Source organism: Oncorhynchus keta, chromosome 14 (genome assembly GCF_023373465.1).
Source record: "Oncorhynchus keta strain PuntledgeMale-10-30-2019 chromosome 14, Oket_V2, whole genome shotgun sequence".
In the NCBI taxonomy this organism is placed as follows: domain Eukaryota; kingdom Metazoa; phylum Chordata; class Actinopteri; order Salmoniformes; family Salmonidae; genus Oncorhynchus; species Oncorhynchus keta.
Window position 1 is genome coordinate 52,603,724 of NC_068434.1, and position 18,990 is coordinate 52,622,713.

An 18,990-nucleotide genomic window follows, 5' to 3' on the forward strand; every position below is an offset into this window, starting at 1 on the left:
CATACTCTCCTTGTGTTTGACATTCCATCCACTCCATTCCAGCCATTATTATGAGCTGTCCTCCCCTCTGCATCCTCCACTGCTCTACACCACGTCAAATCATACTTAATAGTATTCTAAATGGTATCGCCATGCATTTAGGTTAAGTCAACTTGTTTGCCATTGGACCCACTTAAATCTAACATCTTAAAAAGGCTTTATAGAGCATTCATATGTTTTTCATAAGCAGTATAAAACTTGACTAAACAATTATAAACAAAGTCATCGACATAAAAGGTCTACATCTGGTGATTTGCAAAAGGTGCTGTAAGAAGACATTCTACATAGTTTTATTTGCTATTGAAGGATTTCTGTAGGCCTTATAAAGCATAAAGGCTTCATTAAAGGGTGACCGCACTTCCTGATTATTTAAATTTGGTCAGCAAGGGAGAGCCGAAGCCAAAGGATTTACTCAAAATCTGTCCGTGTGAGATGAGCACTTTTTTTGGTATGGAGGTCTATGAGAAAGTGTTGAATTACATGAGGTTTGTTTGATCAAATATTTCTGTAATGTTTAGGCTGTTACATATGTACTGATTATAATTGGATGCACGTGGCATTTCGGCAACACGCGTATCTGCCATCTCATTGGCTAGAATGGTCCCACATGATCTTGCCTGCCTTCAATCATTGAAGACATATTCCCATTGTTAGTGGTCATCTAGCTATCTTGTCAATATAATAGATATTCTTTGATTTGGTTCATTAAGACATACTCGTGGCCATGACAATTCAAACGTGAGTTGTTTTTGTGGTTTGGTTTGATGGGTTTCTTGTGTGTGTTCGCAGGTGGGAAAAGTTATCCAAATAATTCTGCCAATTAGCTTCGGCAAGCTGGTGTGCGACCATGGCACAGTTGTTGGTTTGACTTTGGATATCTCCAAGGCTAGTTAGGCACTATCAATAAATTACATGTAAATTAGACAATATTTCATGTTGGATTCTTTTCAGTTTTCTCATGAAATGTTTTTTATATTTGTATATTCATTTCTTCAATTTATAGTTGGTTTGAGGTTTTTAAGTCATTGAAATTTGGAGCTATTATAATTTTAACATCTAATTTACCTATGGTCCCGAACTAATCCCATCGGGATATCCAAAGACAACCCAAATGTACCACAGGCATTACAATTGGGTCGTGTGCAGCTGCACTCTGAATTGACAATTACCTGTGTGCTACCAGCTGTGGGCATGTGGGCAGGATTGAAACAAATCCAACCCAGAGAGGAAGAGGTGAAGCCAGAGGCTCAACTCGGCCCAAAATCTGTCTCCTCCAGCAGGTGCCGTTTTTGCGCCCACCAAACGAGGAGTTTTTATTTGAAGTTCAATGAGTGTTGAATTTGGTAAACAAAAAATGTGATGTTTTGTAATGCTTAGGTTGTTACGAGTGTACTGACTGATATAAGAATGAAAACGTAATGTCCTGGCAACTGAACAAACAACTTTATATCGGACTTGTGCCTGTTGGTCACAAGCGTATCGGCCCTCTCATTGACTAGAATGGTCCCACCTAATCTCGCCTCCTCCCCGACTGCCTTCCATCTTCGAGGACTTCTATTTCCATTGTTAGAGTGAGCACTTGAACAGCTGGTCAATATAATAGATAATTTGTGGTCATTCTTAATTTACGTTGTGGTGCAGTCACAACCACAACTCGTCTCACAGACGAGAATGACTCTATGACCAAAATTGACCTCTTTACAATTTGTAGTAAATTTTGACAGTAGAATAAATGTTTCAGACTCATATCGATGCCACAAGTTTGTTTTTAGAGTTTCTCTTCAAGCCTTAAAAAGTTAGCACTTCATCAACTTTAAATGAAGTGTGTCTTTATTTGCCCTGGTAATTTCTGAAGATGTATGGAGTGTAGTTGGCATAATATTCGATTGCAGTAAATGACTCCAGTCCCTAAGAGTATTTCTCAAAACACATCCTACGGTATAGCAGAGGGAGCACCCCCCTATCCACATCGATGGGACAGCAGTGGAGAAGGTGGAAAGTTTTAAGTTACTCGGTGTACACATCACGGACACACTGAAATTGTCCACCCACACACACAGCGTGGTGAAGAAGTCACAACAGCGCCTCTTCAACCTCAGGAGGCTGAAGAAATTTGGCTTGTCACCTAAAACCCTCACAAACTTTTAGAGATGCACAATTGAGAGCATCCTGTTGGGCTGTATCACCGCCTAGTACGGCAACTGCACCGCCCTCAACCGGAAGGGCTCTCCAGAGGGTGGTGCGGTCTGCACAACACATCACTGGGGGCAAACTACCTGCCCTCCAGGACACCAGCACCTGATGTCACAGGAAGGCCCAAAATATCATCAAGGACAACAAACACCCGGGCCACTGCCTGTTCATCCCGCTAGTATCCAGAAGGCGAGGTCCGTACAGGTGCATCAAAGCTGGGACCGAGAGACAGAGTCTGTTTTTCAATCTCAAGGACATCAGACTGTTAAACAGCCATCACTAACACAGAGACTACTGCCTACATAGACTTGAAATCATTGGCCACTTTAATAAATGGATCACTTGTCACTTTAATAATGCCACTTTAATGTTTACAAATCTTGCATTACTCATTTCATCTGTATATACTGTATTTTATAGCTATTGTATGTTCCATATCCCGCTCTGTCATTGCTCATCCATATATTTATATACTCTTATTACATTCCTTTAATAGATGTGTGTATTAGGTCATTGTTGTGGAATTGTTAGATTACTTGTTAGATATTGCTGCACTGTTAGAACTAGAAGCACAAGCATTTCGCTACACTCGCAATAACATCTGCTAAACATGTGAATGTGACCAATAACATGTTATTTGATTTATATCCATTGTATCTGTCATGTCAATGGCCGCTACTCTACCACTCTGACACCGCACACATGTTTGATGTTAAGCGCCTCTATTAATCACTCTTCTTTTTAAAGTTTTTTTTTTTAGGTTTGATACTCAAGGATTTATAGATGGATTCTAGGGCACCAACCCAAATTCCACATTAACAAATGATAGAACAATGTATTTGAATATTGCGAGATGGGTTGATGAGCTCAATCTGCTGACCTGCGGGTGCAGGAGTGTGATAGCTTACACATGTAATCACATGTTGAACATGTCTTAACACCGCCTGAGTGTGTTCCCATGCGTTCTGTCTGGTGGTGGTGGGTGGTGGATGGCTTGTGTTGTCATCTGGGCTGACAGTGTGCAGACGCTCACAGCTCATCCGTCTGGTGGCTGAAGTGAAGGGCTGAATTCCTCCTGGCTCTTTATCTGGCTGGCGAGGAGCAGGGCCCAGAGCCTGCTGGAGACTGCTGTCTGTAAAACCTGGCCCAGCTGATAGTGACGTATGGCTTGTTTAGACACTTGCCCTCCTTGCTGCTTGAACTCCCCCGTACTTATGAGGACAGACCGTCAGCAACAGCTTACACAGATGACATAAAGACACACTATCAGCATGTTTACCGGGTCACTCACTCCAGGCCCGGGCCCATGTGATTTATTCTCGTTTGAGCTGTGGTGGCTAACTCCGGGCCTGGAAACACTTTTCTGGGCTTTGATTGCTACCTTTGGCATTATGCATGGGGCCTAACCTGACAATGATAAGTATCTCTGGCATGACTTGTGTGACTGGTGTTCACTCTGCATAATGTGAACAGACTATTTGTCATGTTGCAGCTAATGGGAGAACCTGGGTGGAATTAATAGTAATTTGTCAGACACGTGAATATGGATCACAAAGTCCCATGCCATAATGAAATCTCCCTTAGACCATGTTTTACACTGGGAGAGTTTCCATTAAGTGGTGTTAATCAGATAAGTAGAAATTAATGAGGTCATTAAGATTATAGTTAGACCATGTGACCATGATCGTACAGTACTGTGCTATGACCAGTAAGGTGAGGATGATGCGTTAGTGGGGTTTCCCACCCTCTTTCACTTCTGGCTGTTATGTTCCACACTTAAATTGATCCCATTGGATCACAGAATGTGCATGGTGTATGCTCTCTGACATACACAACTGTACAGTAAACTCAATAAAACTGGGGGGGAATCCAGCACTCTGACACGTTAAGTTAATAAACGGTGGTTGTAATTGAACAAGGTCAAGAGAGAACTTTCATTTCTCAGACTTTTTCCCTACATTGTTTCCAATGAACTTTTTTTTTTTTTTTTAGAAGGTAGAAAAACTCCAGCTTGATCACTAATTGCTTTTGAAAGTGTGACCCTTGTCTGTTTAATATTTTCCCGAGCAGGAAATTCCATGAAACGCAAACCATTACAGTCCAAACCCCTAGGGCCACTTTCACATGTAGCCTTTCAAAATAATAATTTTTGTGTGATCATTTGTTTAGCCTGAGTGAAGCTGCATTTCACAGGTCCTAGTTCCCATGGCAAAGTATGGTGATTGATGTATGAAATCTTAACTGTATTTGTTTTACAAATTTGTCAAATTCCCGTGAGAATCATTTGTTTAAATCACTCTAAAAGCTGGCAACTTTGTTTCTAGTACTGTAACTTCAAACTGCGATAGTTGCTAAGCATGTGCAGAAAGGTGGTTAAATATGTTTTTTTCTATTTGAGTTCAAGGTAGTGTTATAATTGTTATAACCTTCAAATGTATGTGGTGTGTGCATGGGAGAGCAAGTAAGATTATTACTGGAAAATGGAAACAGCTGGCAAAATATGGCCATTATATGACTAATCCAAACACACTATGACAATACAGGTGATGTGAAGCGCTAAAGCGTCCCACCAGTGGGTGAAGATAAGATGTTTTGTTAAAGTTGACTGCTAGCACACTTAAAGGTCCAATGCAGATGTTTTTATCTCAATATTAAATCATTTCTGGGTAACAATTAAGTACCTGAATGTAATAGTTTGAATGAAAATGTTGAAAAAGAAACAAAAATAACTTTTTAGCAAAGATAAATAACTCAAGCAATACTTTTTCTAGGACTGTCTGGGAGTTGTCTGGGTAGGGAGGGGAAAACTAGCTGTTATTGGCAGAGCGGTTTGGAACTCTTATTGGTCTATTTACTTATTTACCACCTGGTGATGTCGAAACTCCATCCCACCACAACAGGCTGAAATTTCAGGCAGTCTTTTTAAACAACTCTTATTATATATACTACCGTTCAAAAGTTTAGGATCACTTAGAAATGTCCTTGTTTTTTAAAGAAAAGCTCATTTTATGTCTATTAAAATAACATCAAATTGATTAACAATGTCTACACTGTATTTCTAATGTTGTAAATGACTATTGTAGCTGGAAACGGCAGATTTTTAATGGAATATCTACATAGGCGTACAGACGCATATTATCAGCAACCATCACTCCTGTGTTCCAATGGCATGTTGTGTTAGCTAATCCATGTTTATCATTTTAAAAGGCTAATTGATCATTAGTAAACCAGAAAACCATACAATAGTCAATTACAACATTAACAATGTCTACATTGTATTTCTGGTCAATTTGATGTTATTTTAATGGACACATTCTTTTTGCTTTTCTTTGAAAAACAAGGACATTTCTAAGTGACCCCAAACTTTTGAACGGTCGTGTATATATATAAAACACAAGAAAATCCAGTTTTTGACTGCACTAACAAAGATAATGGCATTTTGATTCCACTAGGTTGAACACAAAATAATGCCCAACTTAGAACATTAATCCTCAAATCTAACATGTTATTGGAATATGGGTCCAGACTGCTCAGGAACTCAGATCCCATCCTGTCCCAAATATAGCCACCAGACAGTGTTTACCAGCACTAAACCAAGTGAGGAGTTTATAATGCCTTAAAAGACCTGTATATATATGTCAATTTCTAACCTTGTCTATCCCCACCAAATAAGATTGGGCAAGTTGAGCCAAAATAAGCATTGCAAATCATTTACATGTTCTGTTTGAGTGGCATGGACAACATGGGAAATGAAAGCAGTTTTACCCTGACTCAGTCATATGAAAGGCTCTCTTTAACAGCAGCACAGGTTTCAGAGCAGCAACACCCACACATTGCTGAAGGGGGAAAAGACTTGTGGATAGGTTTATTGAAAAAGCTGCTTTGAATTTTGTTTGTACTTGACGATTTCAGCCAGGGGTTGAGAAAAAGAAAAGGGCCATGCTTGAAAGGTGTATGGACGGCCTAATAAATCAGGGGCGGTGTGAGCAAGCGGAGTTCATGTTCTCCGGGTCAGATCCATAACCTCTCGACAGCTGCCCGCGCACTAGAACCAGCGGCGCTGTGGGACGTGACCTTACAGACACACAACGCAGGGGCCACGGGCAGGGAGCACACCCCGCGGACACACTGATACATCACCGCCTGCTAAGATGAATCTGAGAAAACGCTTTACCGCTATGTCCAACACACACACAAACACACACAGACTCTCTTTGTAAAGAACAAACATCAAGTGACAGGAAAATCGTGGTTGAAAAAAACAGAACATTTCAGACTTTCTGGTTTGTGATGGCTGGAAGGGATGTATCGTGTTTTCAGAGACGATTGCCATTTTTCAAAAACCATGTTAAAAAATCTAATTCAATGTTATTTGTTTTAGATAGAATAGTATAGCACATTGTCCTCTAAAATATCACAGGCATTTTTTTAAAGTACTAAAATAATACTACTAATTCTTAGGGCAACGGTAGGGATATTGCATTGTTCAAAGTTCCATACCTTTACATCTATAAACGGATTATACCTGTGATAGGCGTTAAGTGTAATGTTAACACATTAGAAAATATAATGATTGTGATTTGATATACAAATGACAAACATTCACAAAAGTAAAACAGATTAAGAAGCAATGAATTAAACCATCAATAGAAGTATTGATAATATTCAAAACTGGGTCACTGTTTTAATTTCTACAGAGGAATGGTTTGAGCCCTTTCTTATAAAAAAAAGAAGAATAAAAAAAGGAAGGGATGAAATCATGCAAACAAGAGTCCAAATGTTGAAAAGTCAGAGTTAAACACACTTTGTAGAAGTCTTTCTCATATACCAGGGATCCCCAACTGGCTGGCTGTGGGCGATTTTATTTGACCCCCAAGTTCTGACTTAAAAAAGACTGAAAGCACCAGCAAATCAGCTCTGTGATTTTAATTTTAGGAATCTGTTCCAAAGTATTCCCCACACGTAATAGATAGATATGTGATCGTATACAAATGTAAGCAAGGTTTGAAATGATTGTTTTAGCTCAATATTATATCTGTTTGGGCTTCTTGTGGTCAATTTGCAGTCTACAAATCATTTGTAATTATGTTCCGCCCCCTGACCCTCCGCTCAAGAAAAAACAAAATCGGCCCGTGGCTGAATCTAGTTGATGATCCCTGTCATATACAGATGATTATCATACACGTTTCTTCTTTTAATCTGATTTAAATTGCTTTGCTTATTCAACTCAAATCATTCTGTCCATAATAATACAGCAATAAACCAGTTTGATTTGATAAGATTTGCATCAACATGTTTGATGACTTGGTCTCAAAGTGAATCCATCCCTAATGCTCTAATTTCAGGCTCAAACCTCGTTGGGCTTTGTCGTGCTTTTCCTCACCTGTTAGAAGTGTATCGTTATGAGACTATGTACATCCAAGACGAAATCGAACTTACATCGCGTAGTAAAATTAACAAAACAATCACAATAACAATGTAAAAAAAAAAAAATGTTTTTTAAAGAATGCAGCACATTTCAAATCATAATGTAGTTTGCCCTTGAATCTTAAAATGAACGTCACCATTAAACAGGTATAGGGAAGCTTACAATTGTGCCTGTGACAAATAGATATCACTGATACATTGAGATTAAGGACAAACCAGATGTTATTTGACTGATTTCCAACCTGGATCTTAAACAAATGCTTGCCCTGAAATACAGTAGTTTCTTAATAGATGCCATGAAAACTCATCTTCCTTTCTGGACAAAATGTCTATTTTAATCTGTGAACTATCAGTTTTACATTTAATAACAAGAATCTGAAGATGTATAGTATATTTTTTTTTTTTACACAAAATGAATATTCAAATAGTCTCCATTATTATATTTAGGAGCATCAGATTGAACTGAAACAATTAAATAATCATTATTAAAAGTGCCCGAAGCATGACATGAGAGCAATAGAAGATAAATATAATTTAGTTTTCACAATTCATACTGTGGATAATAGTTTCTTATTTTTGTGGTGGAAACACAGTCCCCTCCTAAATCATGCTTCGTGGTGCAATTTAAGAGAAATTGTGCATTCTCAGTAGAGGCATGTTCTACCCTCACAGTTCCCCCCAACATTCCTTTCCCTTTGGTATTAGGATACAAAGAATAAGACAACTGAGATATAAAGCTACATACAGTGGACATTTTTGGTATTTTTTTGCTGTCCCAGTTTCAGGTCTTCTTTGGGAACCATAACTCCCCAGTCATAAATAAATAATTGTTTCTCCTCCCTTCAACATCCCCACTCCCCCAACATTCCCCTCCCCCTCCTGGTCCCTTTTCTGTGCCAAGATCAATAACTCTTAACATCTTACTTATTTTATTACTGCTTTTGGTTTTCTGGGGCTGATTGAGAGTTTCTCAGAGGAAATCTTTGGTTTTGTTTAAGTGTCCGTGACATTTAATCATGATTTTCCTTGCAGTTTAATTCCGGCCAGTCAATCAGCTAATCCACCTCGATTGATTCGCTGCTCTCGCCGCTGATGGGCTTGCACTCGTTGGGCATCCGCTGGTGTCTGCTGAGCTGGGTGGCCTGCGTGAAGCTCCTGTCGCACCTCTCGCACCTGAACACACAACACAAAACGACTCAGAGAGGCCAGCCGTACATGCCACCTCATCACTCGGCATCCTAATGGCAACTGACACTCCAAAGTGGCTGGGAATCTGACTGGGCCAGAGGGCTGTAATTGGAGCCTAGTCCTCTGGCCTTGATGCCGATGATGGGCGAAGGCCCCAATGCCTCCCAACATTGGGCCCTGTCAATAATCTCAGAGGAGGGGCCCCCCTCAAGGGGCCTGTCTAGATAAGGCACGCATCATTGTCACATCCAGTAGATAGAGAACAAAAAGAGATTTTCGGTAGGCCGGCTATCAAAGAGAGCCTCTCCTGAAGTATTGTGCTTAGCAGCCCAGAAAGAAGGGACCGTGTGCAATGTAGGGGGCTGGGTGCTGCTAATGCACTTGGCTAGGGGGCTTGGTGTCTAGAGTAGTAATTATGTAAGGACAGCTTCTTATGGCATTCTGTTCTACTAACTGTATCGAATCATTAGTTACATCATAGCAATTTGTGAGAATCACCCCTTTCAGTAAACTAGATCCTTCTACTATCAAGTTTTCCAGATTATGTGACAAGGATGCACCCGTTTCTGTCAATCTGCTAACAGTAAAAAGCGGTAGATATGCGGTAATGTCCTCTTAGTTTTACTGAATTTGCTGTTTGTGCCTAAGGTAAAAGTAGAGCCAGTGAAAGGGCCAAAGTTGCAGACTACACGGAATTTGTTTAGTGACGTTTTGCAGTAGAAAACACGTGAGCATTCCTGACTAACAGAAAATGCCAGCTTTAATCTATCAAGCATATCAGCTCAATGAAAATAACTCAGCCCCTATTGATTAGCTAAAGATTACTGTGGTGTATTCATTAATGTCTTTGTGTGCCTCTTCCTCTCTGGAGCATTTGAAGTGCTGATGACACATTTGTGTATCACTGATTGCTTATTAGAAAGCTGATTCGTTACTTGATTGGTCGGCCTCAAATCAGTCACCTTTTCACACCACTGTCCCTGGCTACATGGTGACAATCTGGTGGGATTTATTATCTACATTGATGAGAGGACAGTAGCGGCTGTAAATTACATTTCATCCCATTTTCAAGCTTGCGAAAAACTATGGATCATATACAGATAACTGCCAAAAATAAAGTAAATGAGGGATAAAAAGTATATTGAATGCAGGTGCTTCCACACAGGTGTGGTTCCTGAGTTAATTAAGCAATTAACATCCCATCATGCTTCGGGTCATGTATACAAATGCCAATTTTTTGGGCTACCATTGCTAGAAGAGATCTCAGTAACTTTGAACATTAAAGTGTGTGAGTGTGCGTGTCAGTCACCAGATCTCAACTCAATTGAACACTTATGGGAGATTCTGGAGCGCTGCCTGAGACAGTGTTTTCCACCAACATCAACAAAACAACAAAAACATTTTGTGGAAGAATGGTGTTGCATCCCTCCAATAGAGTTCCAGACACTTGGAGAATCTGTGCAAAGGCGCATTAAAGCTGTTCTGTTGAATCGTGGTGGCCCAACACCCTATTAAGACACTATGTTGGTGTTTCCGTTATTTTGTCAGTTACCTGTATCTATAAGATGAAAATTCAATATAGATGGATACGCTCATATAATGTCAATATTGCTGTCCTGGCAATCATAGAAATGTTGATACTTATATCAAGCAGTCCTACTGTACTCACTGGTAGAAATGGTTCTTACTTTGTTATTGTGTAAGAGCGGAATACAGTATGAAATCATGACATACTTATCTCACTTCATTTAATAGAGTTAATTGCACAGTAATAATGCATTTACAATGTCTTATTATAGGACCGGGTAATATAATATGTGACTGTATTAAAGCTAATGTTGGCACAACAGGGTGTGCTTTACAGTGAACGCTCCAACAGCGTTTGTTTATGATGTTGAGTCAACAAGGTCACATGCATATAACGTCCATTAGATTAAAAGAAATCTATTAGCCTGTGTGAGCCTTTAACAGCATCAATCAGACTGGCAGAGATATGGGGAAGCATCTGGCATGGCAGAGCCCAGTTAACACAGAACATTTTTCATGAATGTCCCTGAAGGTTCTCCTTTGGTTATTTGAAAAAATAACCTTCTTACAACATCCAGGAAACGCCCCCCCCCCCCCACCCGTCCAAAACCAAAATGGGTTAGCTGGGAAGGATTTTGCTATGTGGACTATGGCAGAACAATTAGCTATGCTTTGTGATATATACTACTGGTCAAAAGTCTTAGAACACCTACTCATTCAAGGGTTTTTATTTGTACTATTTTCTACATTGTAGAATAATAGTGAAGATATCAAATTATACACATGGAATCATGTAGTAACCGAAAAAGTGTTAAACAAATCAAAATACATTTTATATTCTTCAAAATAGCCACCCTTTCCCTTAATGACTGCTTTACACACTCTTGGCATTCTCTCAACCAGATTGATGAGGAATGCTTTTCTATCAGTCTTGAAAGAGCTCCCACATATGCTGAGCATTTGTTGGCTGCTTTCCTCCACTCTGTGGTCCGACTCATCACAAACCATCTCAATTTAGTTGGGTGGTTGGGTGATTGTGGAGGCCAAGTCAAGTGATGCATCTCTCTCCTTCTTGGCGAAATAGCCCTTACACAGCCTGGGTCAAGGTGTTGGGTCAATGACCCAACTGTGTTGTCCTGTTGAAAAACAAATGATAAACCCACTAAGCCCATACCAGATGGTTTGCGTATCGCTGCAGAATGATATGTCAGCCATGCTGGCTAAGTGTGCCTTGAATTCTAAATAAATCACAGACTGTGTCACCAGCAAAGTACCCTGACACCATAACACCTCCATGTTTTTTGGAGGGAAATACATATGTAGAGATCATCCGTTCACCCAAACCGCATCTCACAAAGACACAGAGGTTGGAACCAAAAATCTCCAATTTGGACTCCAGGCCAAAGGACACATTTCCACTGGTTTAATGTCCATTGTTCATGTTTCTTGTGCCAAGCAAGTCTCTTCTTATTATTGGTGTCCTTTAGTAGTGATTTCTTTGCAGCAATTCGACCATGGAGGCCTGATTCACACAGTCTCCTCTGAACAGTTCATGTTGAGATGTGTATGTTACTTGAACTCTGTGAAGCTTTTATTTGGGCTGCAATTTCTGAGGATGTTAACTCTAATAAATGTATCCTCTGCAGCAGGGGTAACTCTGGGTCTTCCATTCCTGTGGCGGTCCTCATGTGAGCCAGTTTCATCATAGTGCTTTATGGTTTTTGCGACTGCACTTGAAGAAACTTTCAAAGTTCAAGGCTCCTATCTTGTCACAACACAACTGATTGGCTCAAACACATTAAGAAGGAAAGAAATTCCACAAATTAACTTTTAAGAAGGCACACCTATTAATTGAAATGCATTCCAGGTGACTACCTCATGACGCTGGTTGAGAGAATTCCAAGCGTGTGCAAAGCTGTCATCAAGGCAAAGTGGCTATTTGAAGAATCTCAAATATATTTTGATTTGTTTAACAATTCTTTGGTTACTGCAAGATTCCATATGTGTTATTTTGTAGTTGTGATGTCTCCACTATCACTCTACAATGTAGTATATAGTAAAAATAAAGAAAAACTCTTGAATGAGTAGGTGTTCTAAAACTTTTGACCGGTAGTATATGTGCTGTAGCAGAGACGAGGCTTCCACTTTCAAATACAGCCTTGCCACTGAGATGCACTCAAAAAAAGGTGAGCAAATATTTCAATTTGCAGTGTAGTTGAAGTGATTTTTTTGTACCATGTAGGCATTGTGAAACCTCTGGCCTCATCTAATAAGTGTCTTCTGGCCCTGTGTGTGTGCTAACCTTAAGTGTATATCAGTATTCAACTATCACAGGCCTTTTCAGACACAGTGGGCAATGGTGGGGGCGACAATAGGAGTAGACAGTGTGCCATAAACATTCATTGTGCTTTCTGTAATGGTGTCATTGGAGGAAGCAATGGTACTCACTGTTACTTACTTGAATGGCTTCTCCCCAGTGTGTGTCCGGATGTGGTTGTTGAGAGTGGTGGCTCCTGCAAATGCCCGGCCACAGTAGCCACACTTGAAGGGCCGGTCGCTGGAGTGAGTGACGACATGGTTGCGCAGCTCCGACGGCTGGGAGAAGGACTGGGAGCAGTGTCCACACTGGTAAGGTCTGCAGACACACACACACAGAGGGGTAGAGGAGGACACCAAGCTCCCGTTACCATGGCAGCATGACCCTAATCAACCATGTGGCCCCAGTCCATGACTCGGGCCATCTATCAATATGTGCACAACATACTGGAAACATTAGGTATAGTTGGGTTTTTCTGTTTCCTTCTGTCTGTTGTTCCTATCTGCATGTAGAGCTCTAATGATCTTTGCTAATTCTCACAGTGATCCCAATGAATAAGTGGGGCATGATAACAAATCACACATTTATTGACAGAGGCCACAAAGAAATGCTCTTACAGGAGTAATTAGACTAATTGACTATTCAACTGTGCCATCAATCACATGATTCCTTCAGAGAGAAGACAAACCTTCCAGGGCAAAGTTATTACTCCCTTTACCAATTGACAATGATTGCATCAATTAGATGGTGTGATTTTAGACAGCCTAGAGTTTAACAGCACATGATAACACCAGAAGATAACAGTGTGCAGATGTTAGGAACAATGTTCTTTATTTTGTTGTTAAATAGGCAATATAAACCATGCATATTCTGTGAATCTGAAGCCATAGCTAGCGGTATTATGTGGAGGAAAAGTTAAAGTAATTAGAGCAAAAAAGTGTAATATAATGGAAAATTTCTCACTTGCAGTTTTCCACATAAAGCTGCAATTCCATGGGGGTTCTATTCATTTATCAGCCCCATTCTATAAAGTATGCCTCAGTGACTTAGACCACAATTTATTTTGAGGTTTTTCTATGAGAAGGTGCATTGATTGTGAATACTTTAATGTGATTAATGTGTGGATATAATTTATTAGAGCCGCGCCGTGTGATTAATGTCAGGTTATTGTTTATTACAGCAGTGAGCCTGGGAGAGCCCCACAGATAAACACCTCCATCACAACACAGGGAGCCTCTGCAGGGCCACGCACGCAGGCACATATGCGCAATAACGAAGGAAAAAATACACGTGCACAAATACTTGTATGAAAGTAATTGTTCAGGTTTCTAATAGATTAACAGGTCACCGACGGCTTGATATTCAATTAATTGCTTATGTAAATAATGACAAATCTCTTGATAATGTGTCTTTAATCTAAAGTCTTTATAATAACGACACAAGATTATTTGGAATAATTTGGATCAAATTATTTACTTCTTGGGATCTGTTTTTGTGCTATCAATTTCTTGATAGAGACATATTTATTATTTCAAAATAATACAGGACTATGTAAAGCTCTTTGTCGGCTCAGCAACTCACAGTTATTCTCCACTGAGACAACTTACATTTATAAGAGGAAACCCCTTTGGCATTGCAGCTATATGTCTTGGTTTTGAACAATACATATATCAATGGTTTAGAAAATCACTCCACAGAAAATATCTACACTACACTACACACACACACACACACACACACACACACACACGGTCTTAGTTTCCATGTTATTGATCAATCTATTACATTCTAGTGTTGAGATAATGGCCCTCGTCAACCAATCATGGTAATCAAATGAGCAGGGAACAAAATAAAGACCTCATAAAAGTTGTATTGTATTCTATTGTATGGTATTCCACCAGTTGAAAGCTTATTGGGTTTATGAGTGAAGGATAGGATTTAGATGATAAACTAAATTGGTGATGAGGACAGCTCTTTTTCAAAGTCTAACCATTATGTTGTGCCAACTGTTCCAAAACATGACCCAATGGAAAAAAAAGTAGCATCATACTGTTTGCATTGAAAAGATTAGTGAGTTCAGCATAATTGCAATGATTCAAGTGACTCGTATATCCCTTGTTATCAACAAACAGACAAACCGGAGCGAAACAACATCTGTAGGGCTCTTCTGAGCTTAAAAGGTGTGGGGTGAAGTTGCCCCTAGATGCTGATCTTGGGTCAGTTTAGCATTTCCCCCACTAATGGTTAGGATTAGCGAAGAGGAAACTGATCCTAGATCGGAACCTAGGGGATACTTCACCCCGAGGCCCTCTGAGAGTAGTGGTGGTGGGGACTGTTTGACAAATAATATCTCTCAATGACAGCAAGGATCACGGCCCTTAATCACAAAGTGTCTCAGAGTAGATGTGCTGATCTAGGATCAGTTTTTCTGTTTAGATCATAGTTAATATCATTACATGGACAGGGCGGACCTGTTAACAGATCAGCAGTTCTACTCTGAGACGCTTTGTGAATACGGCCCTGGTCATCATCTGGTGGGATGAAACTACATTTCTGCACTATATAAATATATACATTTTTGAGCTATCCCACACTCCGGGTCAGTAGGGGAGAACGGGTTGGTTGTCACACTTTTGGTTACTATATGATTCCATGTGTGTTATTTCATAGTTTTGATGTCTTCACTATTCTACAATGTAGTAAAATAAAGAAACCCCCTTGAATGGTGTGTCCAAACTTTTGAATGTTACTGTATGAAAAACACAAATTCCCCTCACCTGAACGTCTTGTCATACTAACATGAATAAACCAGGTGGATTAGTTTTTTTCAAAGAATTCACACGCTATCCTTAAAAATATATATATTTTACCTTTATTTAACTAGGCAAGTCAGTTAAGAACAAATTCTTATTTTCAATGACGGCCTAGGAACAGTGGGTTAACTGCCTGTTCAGGGGCAGAACGACCTTGTCAGCTTGGGGATTCGAACTTGCAACCTTCCGGTTACCAGTCCAACGCTCTAACCACTAGGCTACCCTGCCGCCCAAATGATTACACAGCACCATTTCGATTGGGAGTAATAAGCACTGTGACAACCAGCCCCGGTCTCCCTTTAGGGATGGAACGTCATTTACATAATTGATACCTGGAGGAAAATAGGGAAGGGTCATGCTTTTTCAATTTCAGTCAAGGGTCCGGGTTTAGTATTTTTTTTAAAGTCTAGTCCAGGGATGGTCATGTAATTGATAAAATGTCTACATTTATCAGTGTTTTAGAATTAGTTTCTTATTAGGCTACATATCGATGTGTGCCCGATGCCACCCCTCATTTCTGATTCTCCTCTGGGCAGGCAATATCAAGTACACCTATAGGTTATTTACTGTGGCCTCAATCAAATGATCCATAGAATATAGGCTACTAAGTGCAGACTAGCCTATAGCCTATGTTCTGTTCAGTGTGAGAAGGAGAGCATGAAGATGAGGATTACTGGAGGTCAACTTGGATAGCTTGCTACTACTATAATACATTTTTTATTAAAAACAACATGTTTTTTTGCACATGATGTAGACCTATATCCATAGGTTTTGTCGGTCAATTCCTCCACCCACCATGCACTCTTTAAATATCCTACATCCATGTCAGTGAAGGGCTATTAAGTTAAAACCAAGACTCAAATTGAGGGGGTATGAGAGGGTATGCCATAGGCCTACTTTTTATTAAAGAAAATGGCAAAAGCTTAAGATTGAGGAAAATAAAATGGATCTGATTATATAAAGTTATCTATAACAGTACTTTGGTCTGCAATGCTTTATGCCCGTGAAAGATGTGACTCATTTAATTTCTTTGACATTCAGAGGCTGAGCTACAACCTATAGCCTAGGAGACCATTTTTTTCTTCTAATTATGTCAGATTCAGACAAGATGTTTAAACCCAGACAGCTTTTAGGGAAACACTAGTGACCTTCTCTTGTTGAGTTAAGCCACAGAAGAAGAGTAGCCTGCAGTTAAAGCTTACATTCTTCTGCTTTGGTAGGCCTACTCTGTCTGGGGTGGAAAGGTAGGCCTACTCTGTCTGGGGTGGAAAGGTAGGCCTACTCTGTCTGGGGTGGAAAGGTAGGCCTACTCTGTCTGGGGTGGAAAGGTAGGCCTACTCTGTCTGGGGTGGAAAGGTAGGCCTAACCCTTGGAAGTACCATGCTCAGATTCCTAATAATATCTCAGATTAAATCATTTGTAAACAGTGACAGTTTCATTGCAAACAAGTCACACTGATTTTGCATCGGAGAAATAGGATAACATGAACACAGGCCTATCATCTCTGTCCATTCTTAACCTGTAATTTTGGTGGTATTAGAAAAGGTTCTACTAATATGTCAAATAAGTGCATGACCTGTTTATAAAAAATAAAAAAATTCTCTAACCTGCAAATACAATGATCGATTCATGCAATGCTTAAATTAGATATTTTCACCTCTACTCTTGTCCACGCTTGTCTGCGAACCCACAACCTTCTGGCCCATAGCCCTGTGCACTATCAAAATTCCTGCGTTGCCCTGTAATGCTTACAGGACAAAGAACAGCTTTAAAACAGCATATCTAAAGCTCTGGTCTGTCCAAGAAGTTAGGGTAAACAGTAAACATGTTCTCTGCCATCCACTTTGTTTGAATTATTATTTGGGGTATAAGGGACTTGTTTTTTTTCAGCCGTTCAGGGATAATTTAGGTAAAATATATTTTGCTGAAGGGAAGGCCATCCATTTTCATTTCAGAGAGGTCCGATTTTCTTCATGTAACCCTTATTATAAATAGTGTTACCTTACTGGTTAGGGTTGAATAAAGATGCTATTTAAAGTTATTTTGCTTTCAAGTAATTGTATGATTATTACAATTCAATTAATTGAGTTTTACAATTCAGGAGATGTTACATTTATGCATAAATAAATATAATATTTTGTCTTACAATCTTGTTACTCCCAGCTAGTGGTAGATGTCTCAGCATGATCTAAATCTACAACTAAGGGTGCTTCACAAATGGCACCATATTCCCTATACTGTACAGTGCACTACTTTTGATCAGAGCCCAAAAGGGTCCCATTTGGGCCGCATCCACTATCTACATAACCTACATACTATATATCAATGCTCTTGATTTTCCATAGCAATCCTTAGCCCTCAAACCAGTAGAGCATCTGTGGTTTTAGACTCAAGAGTTATCAACAAAATAACTGAATAATCTTGTGTCAACAAAGTCAGGAGTGTACACATACGTAGTACTAATATAATATAAGCCATTTAGTGGACACTTTTATCCAAAGCAACTTACAACAATGAATTAATACATTTTTATAATGGGTGGCCCAGCAGGAATCAAACCCATGATCCAGGCATTGCTAGCTCAATGCCCTACCAACTGAGTAACACAGAACCACACTAGAATATCAAGTGCTCATTGCTGATTAGAGTATTGAAACGTTATTTACTGAGGTAGAGGCCCTTCTGTGCTACACACCACCACTTCTTTCCCATTTGAAACTCTCAGTAGGGCGATCCCTGGCCTTTTCGCCCTAAGAACAGAAAAAACAAAGCCTGAGCAGTAACCACCCTATCGTTCATTGGAAATGCAGAAGAACAAACATAATATCCTTCAAAATGAATGCTCATAGTTACTGCACACCTTATTTGGGTAAGTGATAGACTATCCTCAAATGCTTCATTTCTTAAAGGAATACTGTACAGTATTGTATTGTTCTGTTAGATATTCAATATTAATAAATACTATTGATACATACTGAAGGCTGAATACTAAATTAAAGGATAAGTAGCAAAGTAAACAGAAACACAACAGGCTTTGTTCCTTGATCTACTATATTATCATAAAGATACGGTATTTCTTTAAAATTGAGGGATACTGTCCAAGTGACTAAAAAAATAGGAAAAACTTCTCGGGCACTCCTTTATAGGATCTCAGCTAAACAGGTAAGCAAAATGATTTTTCTAGTGCTGATATACTACAGCAATTCATCTTTCTCCCAAATGTACATATAAACTAAACATCAATAAATATGTATAAGCCAAAACCCATAAACCACAGCCGAGAACATTTTAAACAGATGCATTGGGTAATTTACTGGGTGCAAAGGCTGTGCATCCAAATATCAACAGATCCAGATTCCCTTGTTCAGCTAAATTTTATCTGCACCCCAGGGTCATAAAGTTGAGTATTGACAAACGCTCATATTGACTTCAACTCCTGGGTATCCAGGCAACATTTTTCTTCTGTATGAATATTAGTTTATTGAA

General features: G+C 39.5%; 1 protein-coding gene across 2 annotated transcripts in view; it reads right to left on the reverse strand.

The window, feature by feature from the left end:
* Window positions 1-6,069: 6,069 nt before the first annotated feature.
* prdm6 (PR domain containing 6) overlaps window positions 6,070-18,990 on the reverse strand; it is a 55,021-nt gene continuing 42,100 nt past the window's right edge. The window contains exons 7-8 of one of the 2 annotated variants that reach the window (XM_035786456.2): window positions 12,833-13,009; window positions 6,070-8,832 (exon numbers count right to left, since the gene is read on the reverse strand). In XM_035786456.2, coding sequence (XP_035642349.1) covers window positions 8,715-8,832; window positions 12,833-13,009 — 295 coding nt within the window. In that variant the 3' untranslated portion in view covers window positions 6,070-8,714. Of the gene's footprint in view, window positions 8,833-12,822; window positions 13,010-18,990 lie in introns of both variants that reach the window. The other variant, XM_035786457.2, reaches the window with a different exon arrangement.